This window comes from Vombatus ursinus, unplaced genomic scaffold, assembly GCF_900497805.2.
Source record: "Vombatus ursinus unplaced genomic scaffold, bare-nosed wombat genome assembly UNPS02014779.1, whole genome shotgun sequence".
NCBI classification, from domain to species: domain Eukaryota; kingdom Metazoa; phylum Chordata; class Mammalia; order Diprotodontia; family Vombatidae; genus Vombatus; species Vombatus ursinus.
The window spans coordinates 62460954-62477151 of record NW_020954557.1 but is presented as its reverse complement, the minus strand read 5'-3'; the positions used below and the strand labels follow the sequence as shown (position 1 = coordinate 62477151).

The following is a 16198-nucleotide window of genomic DNA, read 5'->3' as shown; positions in this document are numbered from 1 at the left end:
CTTTCTTTCTTTCTTTCTTTCTTTCTTTCTTTCTTTCTTTCTTTCTTCCTTTCTTTGGTAATTGGGGTTAAGCGACTTGCCCAGGGTCACACAGCTAGTAAGTGTCAAGTGTTTGCTCTGAGACTGTATTTGAATTCAGGTCCTCTTGACTCCAGGGCTCTATCCACTGCGCCACCTAGCTGCCCCCAAATAATTTTTTTAAGTGCTAATCTGACTGTATGAGTCTCCCTTCCCCACTACACAACTCTAATGGCTTCCTATTGCTTCTAGGATAACATATAAACTCCTTTTAGCTTTTAAAGCCTTTCACAACCTGGCTCCAATCTATCTTTCGAGCAGCACTGGCTATTCTTCCCCTCCCACACTCTGTAATACAGTCAAACCAGACTTTTCTCTATTCCCTATACACAACACTGTCTCTTGTCTTGTTCTGGCTATCCAGCTGGGCTGGAATTTACGCCCCCTGTATCTCATAAAGCCCCTCTCTTCCTTTAAGATGAAATTCAAGTATCTTCTGTGAAGAAGCCTTTCCTATTTCCCCCAAATGCTAGTTTATTTCTTCCTGAGCTACCTGGCTTTTAAATACTTTGTATATACTTATATTACTTCACTTGACCCCCTTGTTCTTCATCCCCACCATGACTGCCAGTCCCTTCATCCCTCCATTCTTTCTAAGGCCATAACCTCTATACTGGCTACACTGTCCTCTCCAAATCTTTGGTGAATATGTTCAACTCTATGCTATTCTCTGCCTTTACATCTCTTGTCCCCTTGTCCTAGCATAAATATGCCTTGCCAAACCCCAACTTTGGATTCCTTTCACCATCTACCACCTTTACTTCAGTTAATGTGATGCTGTATGGTGCTGGGGGCAGCTAGGTAACACAGTAGATAGAGTGTTGGGCCTGAAGTCAGGTAGGCTCATCTTTCTGAGTTCAAAACTGGCCTCAGACACTTACTAGCTGTGTGACCCTGAGCAAGTCACTTACCTCTGTTTGCCTCAGTTCCTCAACTATAAAATGAACTGGAGAAGGAAATGAGCAACCACTTTAGTATCTTTGCCAAGGAAACCCCACATGGGGTCACAAAGTCAGATATGACTGAAAATGACTGAACAACAAGAATGGTGCTAGAGTAAATTATGAAACTGTGCCGAGTTCACTACAAATTTATGTTGCATAATACCAACTGGGCCCTTTTACAGCAAAGTTTACACCTTCCTAATCGATCACTCTCCTACTTATTCTAAACAGCTATTCTAAACTTTTTCATCCCCCAAGCCTCCCATGGAACCTCTTCCCTTCTCCCTCTCAGCTAAGGACCTCAACTCATTCTTCACCAAAAAAACATTGAAACAACTTTCCATCCTCCCCATGTTCTCCCCTTCTCATCTCATGTCACTCAGAAGCTTCCCTTTATCATCTTTTCCCTTCATGCTTGTATTACATGAAGAGGTGGCCTTACTTCATGCCAGGGCAAACTCCTGTAATACACATCTCATCCCATCGTCTTCAGATGCTCCTACTAAGTGCCCCACTCTAACTAATCTTCAGGCTCTTTCTAGATGCTGGCTGCTTTTCTGCTGTCTAAAAATGTCCCCATCTCTCCCCCAGCTAAACAAACAAACATACTCAACCCTGACTTGATTTGAACATCCCCAACAGCTATTTTTCTACCCTTCTCCACTACGTTCTGGCTAAACTCCTTGAGAAAACCATCTCCATTTTGTGCCTCCACTTCTCCTCTCATTGCCTTCTAAGTCTTCTGCAATCTGGTTTCACCATTCAACTGTAAGTTCTCTCCACGATCATCAGTGATCTCTTATTTGCCAAATTTACTGGACTTTTCTCTTTTTTTTCCTCACTTTTTTTTTGTAGGCAACCAGGGTTAAGAGACTTGTCTAGGGTCACATAGCGACTAAGTGTCTGAGGTCAGATTTGAACTTAGGTCCTTCTGACTCTGGGGCCAATGTTTTATCCACTGCCCCATGTAGCTAACCCACTGGACTTTTCTCAGTCCTCATCCTTGTTAACCTCTCTGCAGCATTTGACACTGTTGATCACCTTCTCTGCCTGGATACTTTCTCATGATATTACTCTCTCCTGATTGTCCTCTTACCTGACTGACTACTTCTCAGTTTCCTTTACTGGATCTTTTTCCAGGTCATGGCCACTAACTGAGTGTCCTCCAAAGGTCTGTCCTGGGCTCTCTTTTCTTCCCTCTCTAGTAATATTTTTTATCTCATTAGCTCTGTGCTAATGATTCCCAGATTCATATATGAAGCCCAAACCTCTCTTCTGAGCTCATCTTGCATCACTAAGATGCCTTTTGGATGTCTCAACCTGGTTATACCACAGGCGTCACAAACTCAGCTCAGTCCCAGGTATATAATAAGCATTTAGCAAGTAGTTATTGAATAACTGATTTTTCTGTGTGCATACTTGTCTTCCTCATAGAACATTCACTCCTTGGGAATAGGAGTTGTTTCATTCTTTGTATTCGTATTGCCAGCACCTAGCATAGTGTTAGATAAGGGTGTCCCCTTATTTTAGAAGGTGGCCATGGGGGATTGAGCATGGAGGACCATCCCTAAAGGGAGGAGGAGTGTGGGGTATCAAGGATCTCAGTAGAACCTCCAAATATTTGTATCTAAAACAGTTCTCTGAGATTGGCAGGTAACTTGATCAGGCTTTATTTGTAACTGCATCTGTGGGGAATGTATATCCTGCTCTTTCAAGTAGAATTAAAAAAAACATTCAATACTCTGGCTATTTAAGAAAAGTGGTTAGTGACACACCACAAAGAGGGCTGAAATGGAATTTGGGAACAAAGTATTGGATGGCAGTCATTGAACATTTTGTGGTTACAGTTTTTGCAAAATGGTTTTAACATCCTGATGTTGCTTGCTCATGAGAAAGGGATGGCACTTTCTAACATAAAATACTTACTCTTTACACACCTTATCCCTGCTTACCTGTTTTTTTTTTCTTTAGCTCCTGCTGCTAAATTTGGATGCCACTTTCTTGCAAATATTCTCTTTTCCCCTTATAAGAATCAGTTGAGGTTTAAGCAATAATATTTATTTACATTTATTTACATTATTTACAAGGGAAAAGAAAGTTGAAATAAAAGATTTACCTTACCTAATTGGGTAGTACTTCTACACCATTCTAGTGTAGCTTCCTTAGGTGTAGCTTGACCCCATGATACTATCTAGTTTAAGAGGGCATGTCTTCTAAACCAGAATCCTCACTTTTGCACCAGAATACCTCTCCAGTTTTTCCTAAGCTTGGCATGGCTGATTTAAGATTTGCCACTAGACTGATTCCATATATTCTCTTATAATTCTGAATTCATCCTCTGATTCATGAATGCTGCAAGGATTTTGGTGATCTACCCATATTTCTGCACAATTAACTAAATAGATATGTCCCCTTCGCCTGCCACCTGTAGTGAGTGGATAAAAATTTAATCATATGTCAAGCCCTTGCCAGGTGCTAAGGGTACAAAAAAATGAAATTGCTTTTCACCTCAGGGAATTTATATTCTAAAAGGGACAAACAACATATAGACAGGGAAATGTAAAATAACCTTAGGAATGTGGGGAGGGGAATATTATCAGGAAGGGCACTATATAAGAGGTGCCATTTGATCTGAGACTGAAGGGAGTTATGGTATTCCAGGAGTCAGAGGTAAGGAGGGAGAATATTTCAAGCAGGGGGACAGTCTATGTCAAGGTATGGAGGCCAGGGATAGACTGTCCTGCACTAGAAACAGTAAGCAGGTCAGTTTGGCTTGAACCAAGGTTTAGTGAGAGGGAATGATGTGAAATCAATCTTGAAAAATAGGTTGGAACCAGTTTGAAAGGACTTTAAATGCTAGAGAGGAATTTGGATTTTGTCCTTGAGACAATAGGGAGCCACTGAAGCTTGTTGAGTCACTGAGTGAACTGGTTAATTTGTACTTTAGGAATACCAGGGTGGCAGCAGCAGTGAGGACAGAGTGAGACAGTTTGGACATTGTATTAGTCTAGGCAAGAGGTGATGAGGGCTCAATCTAAGATGGCCACTGTGTGAGCACAGAGGACAGGTGAAGTGTTGTAGACTGGCAACTTTTTTGGATAAGGCAGGGATGCTGAGTGAGAGGGAAGTAACAAGAATGACACTGAAGTTGCAAATTGGGCATCTGGAAGGACTGGCAGTGCCCTCAACAGAGAGAAGTGAGAAAGTGGGTGGATTTTGAAAAGATAATGAACTCTATTTTGTACATATTGAGTTTAAGATACCTATGGATCATCAAGGACAAAATGTGCACTCAGGTGTTTCCAACCAAATATCAATACAATTATTTTAACCTTGTTCACCACCTAAAGCCATAGAAGACAAATCCTTTCTTTTCTTTTTTTTGTTTATTTAATTCAATATTATTAAATATTATACACTTATTTATTTTTAGTTTTCAACATTCACTTCTATAAAATTTTTAGTTCCAAATTTTCACCCCATCTCTCCCCTCCCCCCACCCCAAGATGGTGTGTAAATTGATATAGGCTCAACATATACATTCATATTAAACCTATTTTCACATTAATCATATTGTAAAGAAGAATTAGAACCAATAGGAGAAACCATGAGAAAGAAGAAACAAAAAAAGAGAGAAAACAAATAATATGTTTTTATCTGCATTCAGACTCCATAGTTCTTTTTCTGGATGTGGACAGCCGTTTTCCATCATGAGTCTTTTGGAGTTGTCTTAGATCTTTATATTGCTGAGAAGAACTAAGTCTATCAATGTTAGTCATTGCACAATGTGGCTGTTACTGTGTACAATGTTCTCCAGGTTCTGTTCACTTCATTCAGCATCAGTTCATAGAAGGAAGACATCCTTTTATTTTTGTATTTTTTTTCTGCTTAACTCTCTTTTTTATGGTAATTTTTATTTATTTTTTTGTTTTCAACATTTTCTTCCACAAGATTTTGAGTTCTAAATTTTCACCGCATCTCACCCGTCCCCCCACCCCAAGATGGCATGCATTCTAAATACCCCTTCCCCTAGTCTGCCTTCCCTTCTATCTCTCCCCCCCTTCTCTTATCCCCTTCCCCTTCAATTTTCCTGTAGGGCAGGATGGATTTCTGTACCCCATTTCCTGTATTTCTTATTTCCCAGTTGCATGTGAAAACATTTTTTTTAAACGTGTTTTTAAAACTTTGGGTTCCAAATTTTCTCCATTCCTCCCTCCCCACCCACCCTCATTGATAAAGCAAGCAACTAAATATAGGTTATATATGTGCAGTTATGCAAAACACTTCCATAGTAGACATGTTGTTTCTAATTCTATTTCCCTTAATCCTACCCCACCCACCCATTTATTCTATTCTTTCTTTTGACCCTGTCCCTCCTCAGAAGTATTTGCTTCTGATGACTCCATTTTCCAATCTGCCCTCCTCTCTATCATTCCCCTACTCTCTTGTCCCCTTCCCCCCCATTTTCCTGTAGGTTAAGACAGATTTCCACACCCAACTGAGTGTGTGTTATTCCCTCCTTAAGTCAAATCCTATGAGAATAAGATTCATTCATTCCCTCTCACCTTCCCCATTTCCCCTCCTCTGTAAGAGCCTTTTCTTTTCTGTTTTTTTTTTTATTGTGGGATAATTTACCCTGTCCTATCTCTTCCTTTCTCCTTCTCCTAGTATATTCCTCTCTCACCCCTTAATTTTATTCTCCAGATATGACCCCTTCATTTTCAACTTACCCTGTGCCCTCTATCTATCTATCTATATCTATATATACACACATAAAATTTTTTCCCCTCCAACTACCCTAATACTGACAAAGGTCTCATGAGTTACAAATATCATCTTTCCATGCAGGAATGTAAACAGTTCAACCTTAATAAGTCTCTTATGATTTTCTCTTTCCTGTTTACCTCTTTATGTTCCACTCGAGTCTTGTATTTGAAAACCAGATTTTCTATTCAGCTCTGGTCTTTTCATCAAGAATGCTTGAAAGTCCTCTATTTCACTGAATAACCATTTTGTCCCCTGAAGGATTGTACTCAGTTTTGCTGGGTAGGTGATTCTTGGTTGTAATCCTATCTCCTTTGCTCTCCAGAGTATTATATTCCATGCCCTGCGGTCCCTTAATGTAGCAGCTAAATCTTGTGTTATCCTGATTGTGTTTCCACAATACTTGAATTGTTTCTTTCTGGCTGCTTGTAATATTTTCTCCTTGACCTGGGAACTCTGGAATTTGGCTACAATATTCCTAGGAGTTTTCCTTTGGGGATCTCTTTCAGGAGGAGATCAGTGGATTCTTTCCATTTCTATATTGCCCTCTGGTTCTAAAATATCAGGACAGTTTTCCTTGAGAATTTCTTGAAAGATGATGTCTAGGCTCTTTTTTTTGATCATGGCTTTCAGATAGTCTAATAATCTTTAAATTCTCTCTCCTGGATCTATTTTGCAGGTCAGTTGCTTTTCCAATGAGATATTTCACATTGTTTTCTAATTTTTCATTCTTTTGGATTTGTTTTACAGTGTCTTGATTTCTCATAAAGTCACTAGCTTCCAATTGCTCTATTCTAATTTTTAAGGAAGTATTTTCTTCAGTAATCTTTTGGACTTCCTTTTCCATTTGGCCAATTTTGCTTTTTATGGCATTCTTCTCCTCATTGGCTTTTTGGACCTCTTTTGCCATTTGGGTTAGGCTATTTTTTAAGGTATTATTTTCTTCAGTATTTTTTTGGGTCTCCTTTAGCAAGCTGTTGACTTGTTTTTCATGATTTTCTTATATCACTCTCAGTTTTTCCTCTACTTCTCTTACTTGCTTCTCAAAATCCCTTTTGAGCTCTTCCAAGGCCCGGGACTGATTCATATTTTTCTTGGAGGCTTTGGATGTAGGAGCTTTGGCTTTGTTGTCTTCTTCTGGTTGTATGTTTTGATCTTCTTTGTCACCAAAGTAAGATAATATAGTCTGACTCTTTTTGCGCTGCTTACTCATGATCCTGGACAATTACTTGAGTTTTAAACTCTTTGCTAAGGTAAAAGTCTGCTTCCAATGTGAAGAGTATACTGTCCCAAGCTTCGGGGGTTTGTACAGCTGTTTTCAGAGGTACTTCTAGGGACCTGTAAATTTTCAGTTCTTCCAAGGTGGTATGATAAGGGGCGAGGTGTTTTCTCTCCACCACCACAACAAGCTCCACCATGCCAGCGCTCCTCCTCGCCCCAGGACCACCCCTCAGAACTATGACCCAGATCCAAGTACTGGTAAAGCAAGAGATTCCTGACTCAGCACTGGCAAAGAGATCCTTGTAATCCCCCTCTGATCAACCACTTGATTCCCCCTCTGTCTGTGGGCAGGAAGCTCAGGAAAAGCTGCGGCGCCAGGCCACACTCAAGACTTGCAGCTGAGACCTAGCTCCTCTCTCACTGCAGTCACAGACTTTTCCCACTGACCTTCTAAGTTGTCTGGCGTTCCTGGGTTGAGAAATCTGGAAACTGCCACATCTGCCTGCCATTTCAGTCCTCTGAGACCTGCTCCAGGGTAGCTGTGGCTTGCGCGCCCACGCTGAACTGCGCTCCTCTCCCCACCTGGCACGATATACCTTTCCGATTAACCATCCAGGCTGTCTTGGGCTGGAAATTTGTTTCACTCTGTCTTTTTGTGGGTTCTGCTGCTTTAGAATTTGTTTAGAGCCATTTTTTTAGGTATTTGGAGGGCTTTGGGAGAGAGCTCAGGATAGTCACTGCTTTCCCTCTGCCATCTTGGCTCTGTCCCCTGGAGACATCCTTTTAAAGGGACCTAGGTGGCACTGTTGCTAGAGAGCTCAGACGCTTACTACTGCTGTGACCCTGGGCAAGTTGCTTAACCTTTGCTGGTCTCAGTATCCTCAACTGTAAAAATGGGATAGTAATAGGATCTGGTTATTGTGAGGATCAAATGAGATAAAATACTTCACATTATGCCTGACACATAGTAGGTCCTTAACACTTGTTTCTTTCTTTTCTCCTTCCCCTTTTGTTCTTCATAGTGCCCAGTTGAAGTAAAAGGCAGGGAATATGTCTCCACATTTTTGTGGCATCAACAACTAGGTGGACCTTTAACTGTTTATATTTCTCTGAGGCTAAATGGATTAAGAAGCTAGCATAGACCTAGGGATATAGTAAGAAATGTTTAAATGCTACTTATTTTGAATGAATCACGTGTTTGGATTCTGTGGATTGATTCCAGGGCAAGGAATTAATCAATTTGAGGCAAACAAATATATAATGAACTATTCATTATGATACATAAACATTTGTGCTGTGTCTCTCATTTTATGATTATTCTGGATTGTGATGATTTCTATGGTTACAAGTTTTTTAAAAAAAATTTATGTCTTTTTCTCTTGTGTTTTAAAAAAAGCCCTAGTGGGTTAAAAAAAACCCATAGTTATCATTTCCTAGTAACCATCTTCCTCAGACCGCTTCTTCCTTCCCCCATCATCATTAAAGTACAGTTAAGGAAAAGAAATCAACGCATCAACTGAGTCTGATCATGAGACTCATTCTACACCTGTAGTTTCTCCTCTGCTGCTCTACCAAGAAGAAGGATGTTTCATTTATCAGTCATCTGGAATCAAGACTAATGATCTTTTAAAGTGTTGTTTTCTTTTGTATTATTAACGGTCATTGTGTATATTGTTCTCCTTACTTTGCCATGTATCAGTTCATACAGGTTTTCCCAATTTATCTGAATTGTTCCTAATCATAATTTCTTACAGAATAATAGTATTCTATTGCATTAATGTGAGAGGAAGTGTGGTGAAGTAGGTAGAGAGCCAGGAAGACCTAGGTTCAGTTCTTTGCCCTTACACTTTGTTGTTGTTATTGTTTATCTTTTGTCCTTTGTCTGTCTGACTTCTGGGCTACTCACCATCTTAGTCTCTCTAGGCAATTCTAACTTGTAGAGAAGATGCTCGTCTATATTGTTGGAAGGAGTTTCCTGACCTCAGATTCCTTATTTTTACTGATGAAATTACAGGTCCAATCCCCAGCATATTCATGTACCAAAATTTTTTTAGCCTCTTTTTTTTTGCTACTATAATAAGTTATGCCTTTTCCCCCTATAAATGATTTCTTGGCGTATTTTCCTATATCTTTTATGACTAAATTTAACAAAGCATAACTGCAGGACAAATAGTCTAGAAATGTGGTATCCAATTGCATCTTCAACATAATTATTTGTAGAGACAAAAATGGATCTCTTATTAGTTATGTATGTGCTCCTTTAGCCAGAATATTAGCAGTACCTACTCTTAAATCCAAGTTCACTATCCTTCTTTTCCTCCATAGTTTCCAAAAACATTGCTCTTTTGAGACAAGAGAGTTACCCTGGTTTTATGGTTATGGTTAAACTGGTGGTTTTAAAAGTGGCCTTGTGGTATTAACTACAATAAGTAATTTGGATATGGACTTAAATTCTATTATGTGAGTATTGTGGCTGTGAAGCATTACAGTTATTCTTAGAATAGTTTGATCCTGTCATATTGAGTACTTCATATGTCTGCCAAGCATATCTGGGTCTTATAGTCCAGAATGTGTTGTGCACCTTGTGTTGGACTTCGACCCTTGGTTTATATCCCTGGGCTATTTGATGGGACTCCGGGGGGTTGCCATAAGGGTAAAACTAACCCAGTTCTGGTTAGGAAAAAGGGAGTGGGGCATTTTGAAGTCAGCTATTTCTAGGCTCAGGTTTCAAAGGCTGTTTGTTCTCTTTTATAACATGCCAGAAAAGTCTTTGGAAACCTTAAGTAAGGGTTGATTGGAGCGAAGGAAGTGACAAGGAGACTCACAGTTGGCTTGGCCTTGCTTCACCTCATTCTACCCCATTTTTTTTCATGTATCATTCATGCTCACATGCTCTGTTCACACTATATTAAATTGCACCTACTGGTACATTTCTAAGTATTTCATATTTCCATGTTTACACGTTATCTGGTTGGAGTTCTAAAGTTCTGGAGAGACTCAGGCTGAAAATTGGAAAATGAGATGATAGAGTTAGAACTAGAACACAGGTGTTCTTAACCTGGGGGCTGGAAACTTTTAAAAAAATATTTTGATTAACTATATTTTAATATAATTGGCTTACTTGGTAATTTCAAGTGTTTTATGTATTTAAAAACATTTTTTCTGACATTAGGTCCATAGGCTTTACCAGGCGGTAAAGGGATCCATGACAAAAAAGTTAACCTTTGAGTTAAAAGGAACCTTAGTGGTCATCTAGTATAAATCTCTCATTTTGCAGATGAGGAAACTGAGTTCCAGAGAAATTGAAATTAAGTGACTCCTCTGATTACAAATCAAGCACTCCTTTCCCACACCACACTGACTAGACTGGGGACCTTGGAATTAGTTTGGACTCAGGGTGAGGGCTGAGCATATTTGAGGATACATGCACCTAAATATTTGGGAAGCGCAGAGCATCAGACTGACTGACATTTCGTCCCTTTAAAAGCACCCGCCTATTATGACTGTGTAATTGTGCTATGTTATTTTCTAACTGTGATCCACCTATAATGTTTAATGTGCTTCCAGTCTGGTTTGACTTTTTTTTCCCCTAGGAAGAGGCTAAAATCTCTTCATTATAATATAGACAGTGCAGTGCATTTTGAATACAAATTTCTCCATGTTCAGAGTAATTTTTCTTGTGATTGTCTCTACCCTGGAGAAGTGCCTTTAATGAATTACATACAAATTGTGTAATTTAAGAAGTTAATTTGGTTTTCTGGTTACACAGGACTAAGAACAGCCCTTGTAGAAAGAGATGATTTCTCATCAGGGACCAGCAGCCGGAGCACTAAGCTGATCCATGGTGGGGTGAGATATCTTCAGAAGGCCATCTTGAACCTGGATTATGAGCAGGTAATTGTGTATGCTAGTTGTTAAACAAAAATTGCTACAATGCTGTTTTCCCCTCTCCAATTAAATCAGGCTTTTAAATGGCTTTTAATGTTTCCTCCTGTTGGAAATATCTGTTTAATGTGTTCTGCAGGAGTATTTTTCAGGAGAGACATGACAGTATTTTTTACTGTAGTGTTAGAGGCAGCATGATGTAGTGAATAGCGAGGCCTGGCCTTAGAATCAGGAAGACTTGGATTAGAGTCCTGCCTCTGACATATACTGGGTATGTGATGCTGGAAAAGTCATTTAACTTTTTATGTACTTAGGCAACCCTCTAAGACTGAGATGTGGAGTAGGTGCCACACCTGTATTGGGATGGTTTCCTCAGCAGGAGTTCCCAATACCAGTGAAACCATAGTCTGAGTACAAAAAACAAATATCTCCCCTTCCCCCCTAACTTATTTATGGGTAATCTCAGACCATCCAAGTGGCAGATTTGCTGAACTATTTTTGAATTTGGGGGCTTTGAGCAACCATGATTCAGCTCCCTACACCAGCCCCCTACCCCCCAAGGGTTTTTTTTGTATTCCATTGTTTTAATTCAGGGGCAGTCTCTGGCTCTTTTTTCTCCTACGGCTGTCACCATCTGGTCATATTATCAGTGGCAGATTCTTAAGGGGAAAGAAGATTTGAGGCGTATTTTCCACTCTATAATTCTGCCTTGTGTCCAGTCTTCCCAGGCTGGAGGAGGCAGTGGCATTTTTTAGAAAATAAAAATTCACCAGAATTTTCCATCTCTGTTTTGCCTGTGGAAGACTCTAATAACAACTTGACTTCGGTAGTTCTGCACCTGCCATTTCCATGCCCCTCTTTGAAAGGCATCCCTGTTCTGCAGTGGTGGGGGTGGTTTGTGTAAGGGAAAAAATCTAAGGGTACCTACCATTGAGTAATCTATCATCCCTTGCAGGGACAAATGTTTTATGGAGCTGGGGCAACAATAGAGGGAATACAAGATAAATGGTTTGTATAATCATGTAGCTCAAGTCAGGGAAATATCTTACATCTGGGAACCCCAATGGCATGTTTTCCCCCTATGCAAATACAGTGAAGGTTTCTAAAAATCCTTGAAGTTGACAGCATGATGTATTATTGGAAATATGATTAAGATATTTCCTGGCTCAGAGGTAGAGAGGGTTGTGTGTATCAATCAGTTGGCAGGACACTTTTTCCCCCTTTGGAAAACACCATAATCTGTTACTGCCAAGCTAATTTTCCATATTTTGCTTTTTAGTACAGGATGGTGAAAGAAGCACTTCATGAGCGTGCCAACCTGCTCGAGATTGCTCCCCATTTATCTCATGCACTACCTATAATGCTTCCGATTTACAAGTAAGCTTGTTGAGATCCCCTGTGCTCTATCTGCTCAGCTGGAGTTAGCATGACATTGTCTTAGCAGGAATATTCTTACAGTGGGCTTTCCTTAATGCTTATAATTGGTGCTTATCTCTCTTTTAAAAATATTTTCTCTTGCCCTGTTTTAAAAGCATGATTTTCCTCCAATGATTCTCTTTTGACACAATTTAGTTTTAAGGGTCTGATTTTTGAAGGTGACAATCACTCTCTGCATTTACAATTGGGAGCTTCTTACTCTAGTTTCCTTAGGCATACTGATGAGCTAAATTTGCATGTGGGAAAACCAAAGGTATGAAAAGTGAAGCCAAGAAACTCCACTTTTGAAAAATTTGACCAGAGATGCCTTGGAAAGTTCACATTGGCAAAAAGATTTTGAGTGACTTTGGTTATAAGCATTCTTTTTATGCTGCAACTTGAATTTGTAGGTATCTGCCAATATTTACATTGACACATTTTTATATCTAAATAGACATTAATTGCATTGATTTTGTTTCTAATGGGAGAATAACTTAATCTGATCATTCACAAAGCATCCTTACATTTCTTGGGAGGGATGATACACCCATGGAGTCCAGGTTATCAGAGATCTCATATTGTAGCCATTTTCATTTCTTTTAAAGGAAAATGGACCTTGTTTCTACCTTGTAGGGACCAAAGAAGTTACTATGTAGAGCTCTTCTAGCATAAAAGGATAAGCTTTGGTCTTAATGTTCCTATAAAGTAATTTATACATTTTTTTCATGCAATAAGCCCATTGTTTTCATTAGATGCATTTGGTATTTATTTTATTGTACTGATAAAAGTATATTAATGTTCAGCATATACCAAGTAAGCTTTGTGCTTATTTAATCAAAACTGGCCTTTCTTCAAATGACATACTGAGACTAAATGCATTTTGAGGCATCTTTTTAAACAGAGAACCTAGAATATGATAAATGAACCAAATTTCAAATTTAAAATGATTGTTAATGCACAAACACAAATTTTAACAGCCTAGAGACACTGATGAGACCTTCTTGGGCTAGAGATATCAATTATCTGAAAAAGCAGGTTGTGCATTACTCAATGATTGTCATCGGGCATGAACCCAAATTCTACAATTCTTTGCCCTGCTTTTGTCACTAATTTTGCCTTGATTACCTGAGAGCACTCATTTAAATTTTCACCCACCAATTTCACTAATGTAATTCCCCTAGATTACTATCAAATATATTTATTAAATGCTCGCATTTAATACCTTTTGCATTATGTTACTACACTTGTGCTTTATTGTACTTAAATAAGAGTTGTAATGGTCAAGTGTCATCTTTTTACTGTGATATTTAGTTTTCCTAAACATCATCTCCTTTCCTCACCTGTATTTTCTTCTATAGGTGGTGGCAGTTGCCTTACTACTGGGTAGGAATAAAGCTCTATGACCTGGTTGCAGGAGCTCAGTGCCTGAAAAGCAGTTATGTTCTTAGTAAGTCAAGAGCACTTGAACATTTTCCAATGCTGCAGAAGGACAAGCTAGTTGGAGCTATTGTCTATTACGATGGTATGTTTTTCTTATTGTAAAAAAGCAATTATACTCCTCTTCAGTTTCATGTCTTTTATTGTATGTTTTAATGACTTCCATTAATTGAACATGTATAATTAGAAGAATAAGATTCACTTGTTCAATAACTTCTTAGAGTTTTGTGAAATGATTATTTAAGTTATGCAGGTTAACCATGGGACGACTTCCCTTTGGGCAAGCAGAAGAAAAAAAATGGTTATGCATTTTCACAATAATGGCCAGCAGATTGTGGGTTCCTTTCTATTTGGGGGAGTATCCCATATGATCTAACTGAAACTAGTCAGTGATACTGGATATTCCTCAAATGGCCGTAATTAATATATGAAATTCTATTACCACAGATTTCTAATAGTAGATTACTGTCTAGTTGATTCATTTGGAGATCTCTGATCTCTCTACAGAAAACTAAAACTCTAGAGTGATCCTAATACAAATTGCCTCATGTTTTAAATGAGCCTGGCATAGTTTTAATCAACTCTGTTCTTTAATGGGCTAATCTTTCTATATTATAGTAGTTATAAACCATGATTATTAGTCAAAACTTGGTTTGTATGTGAAAAGTAACATTTATATACTTTGCTGCACATAGACATTTTCCCCAATCTCCTCTTGCCATTTTTTTCTTTTGCCCAAAGTTGTTAAGCCATATATATTGTGAGAATATTTCAATGGCTTTTTGATTCCTTGAGGCTTTGTGCTTTATTTAAAAACAACAAAAATTCTCTCTAGGTCTAGATGAAGGGCTCCCCATAGTGTTTATGCTTTTAAAATTATTTATTTTGTATCTTCCCTTTCTTCCTGGATTTTAACTTCATATCTCATGGTTGGTTTGGTCCATTTTCCATCATCATCTTTTCATGGATTTGGACCCCACCCTATGCCATTTAATTTGCTGTGTCTTTGACAGAGAAGACTTGCCTTATGAATATATTATAATGTTGCAAGCAGCCATAGATCTGTTAGGTTTCTAGATGAAACCTCTATTTTCAAGGGGTTATAAACTCAGAGAAAAATGCCCTCTGGGCTGAAACTAGACATATATGTACTTTGCCCAGGACACAATTTTTGCGCATAATATTTAAACAATGAAGGTAGATAGATGTTTGAGTCTGTGAAAGTAAAGCAGTTTTTTTATTGTTTGTTTTATTTGCTTTTTGAAAAAGTACTCTTTTATTAAGTGAAATTTTATATTTTTATGTCTCCATTGTTGACTATTTATATACTTTACTTGAAGGGAACCTATTTAAAATAGGATCCTTAGTGTATTTCTGGATGGCAAGCACAGTGATTTCTGAATGATGCATAAAATGTTTGGAGGAGGGTTGTGGTATGGAATAGCCTAGAGGAATTTTCAGTTGCATGGATGTAACTGCATATACACAATGACAAATGATTTTTTAAAATCACAGAATTCTGTGGCAGGAAGAACATCTTAGATTGTTTGCTCAATATTCAACGAATATTCCCGTGGTGCAGTTTCTCGTATTTAGTAGGGCATATCCAATCTTACCTTGAGGGAAAGTTTAATTCCAGCTTAATCCACTATGATTTTTAAGGGGTCCTAATGTTTTGAGACCTCACTATGCTGTGGAATGTGTTTAAGTCTCCTTCCTTTCTGCTTCTTCCCTGTGTTACATTCCCGAATTGATTTAAATACTTTCATTTGTCTGTCAAGCTTTCAGATAGGAAGAGAGAGAGAGGAGAGACAGTATGTGTGAGTGAGTGAGTGTGTGTGTGTGAGTGAGTGAGTGTGTGTGTGTGTGTGTGTGTGTATGTGGGTGGGTGGGTGTGTGAGGGGCAGTAGGGACCAAACTCAAAAAAAAATGCCCCCAGCAGAAACAGCATTAAAAAAATCTTAAGTATCTTATACAAACATTAAAAGCTAGAAAATTCACAGTTTGAGTTGTCTTCCAACATCTAAACGCCACAGGGTGTCCACTTAACTACTTTCTTGGTGCCCCCCTGTTGTGCCTACATGTTAAAGGACAACCTTAACTGTGAATTTCCTCTTTCTGCGTCAGACCCTTAATGTTAATTCATTGTAGTTTTTATTGGGTGATTATATAAAATCGGTGCCTTGGTTTGCAAGGAATAAGAAGGCATTCTGTAAAGAGCATCCAGCTCTCCTAGCTGGCATGGAAGCATTTCCTGTTTTTACCCCTTTTGGATTATCTTTAACCCCTTTCCCACATTCCCATTTTAGATGCTTATTCACTATTTCCATCACACCCAAGGTATTCCTTTTAATGTAATCTTAATTTAAAAAAATTATTTAGAACAGATTTGAATCTTTACAGCGGGGTTTCTTTTAATTTTTTTTCATGTCATGGAACCCTTTGGGTAGTCT

At 38.6% G+C, this 16198-nt stretch overlaps 1 protein-coding gene across 7 annotated transcripts in view; it reads left to right on the top strand.

Moving 5' to 3' along the window:
* Positions 1-16198, top strand: part of LOC114045805 (glycerol-3-phosphate dehydrogenase, mitochondrial) — a 197641-nt gene that overhangs the window by 101306 nt on the left and 80137 nt on the right. For all 7 annotated transcript variants that reach the window (XM_027865986.1, XM_027865985.1, XM_027865987.1 and 4 more), the window contains 3 exons: positions 10777-10901; positions 12172-12269; positions 13667-13830. In XM_027865986.1, coding sequence (XP_027721787.1) covers positions 10777-10901; positions 12172-12269; positions 13667-13830 — 387 coding nt within the window. The remainder of the gene's footprint in view (positions 1-10776; positions 10902-12171; positions 12270-13666; positions 13831-16198) is intronic.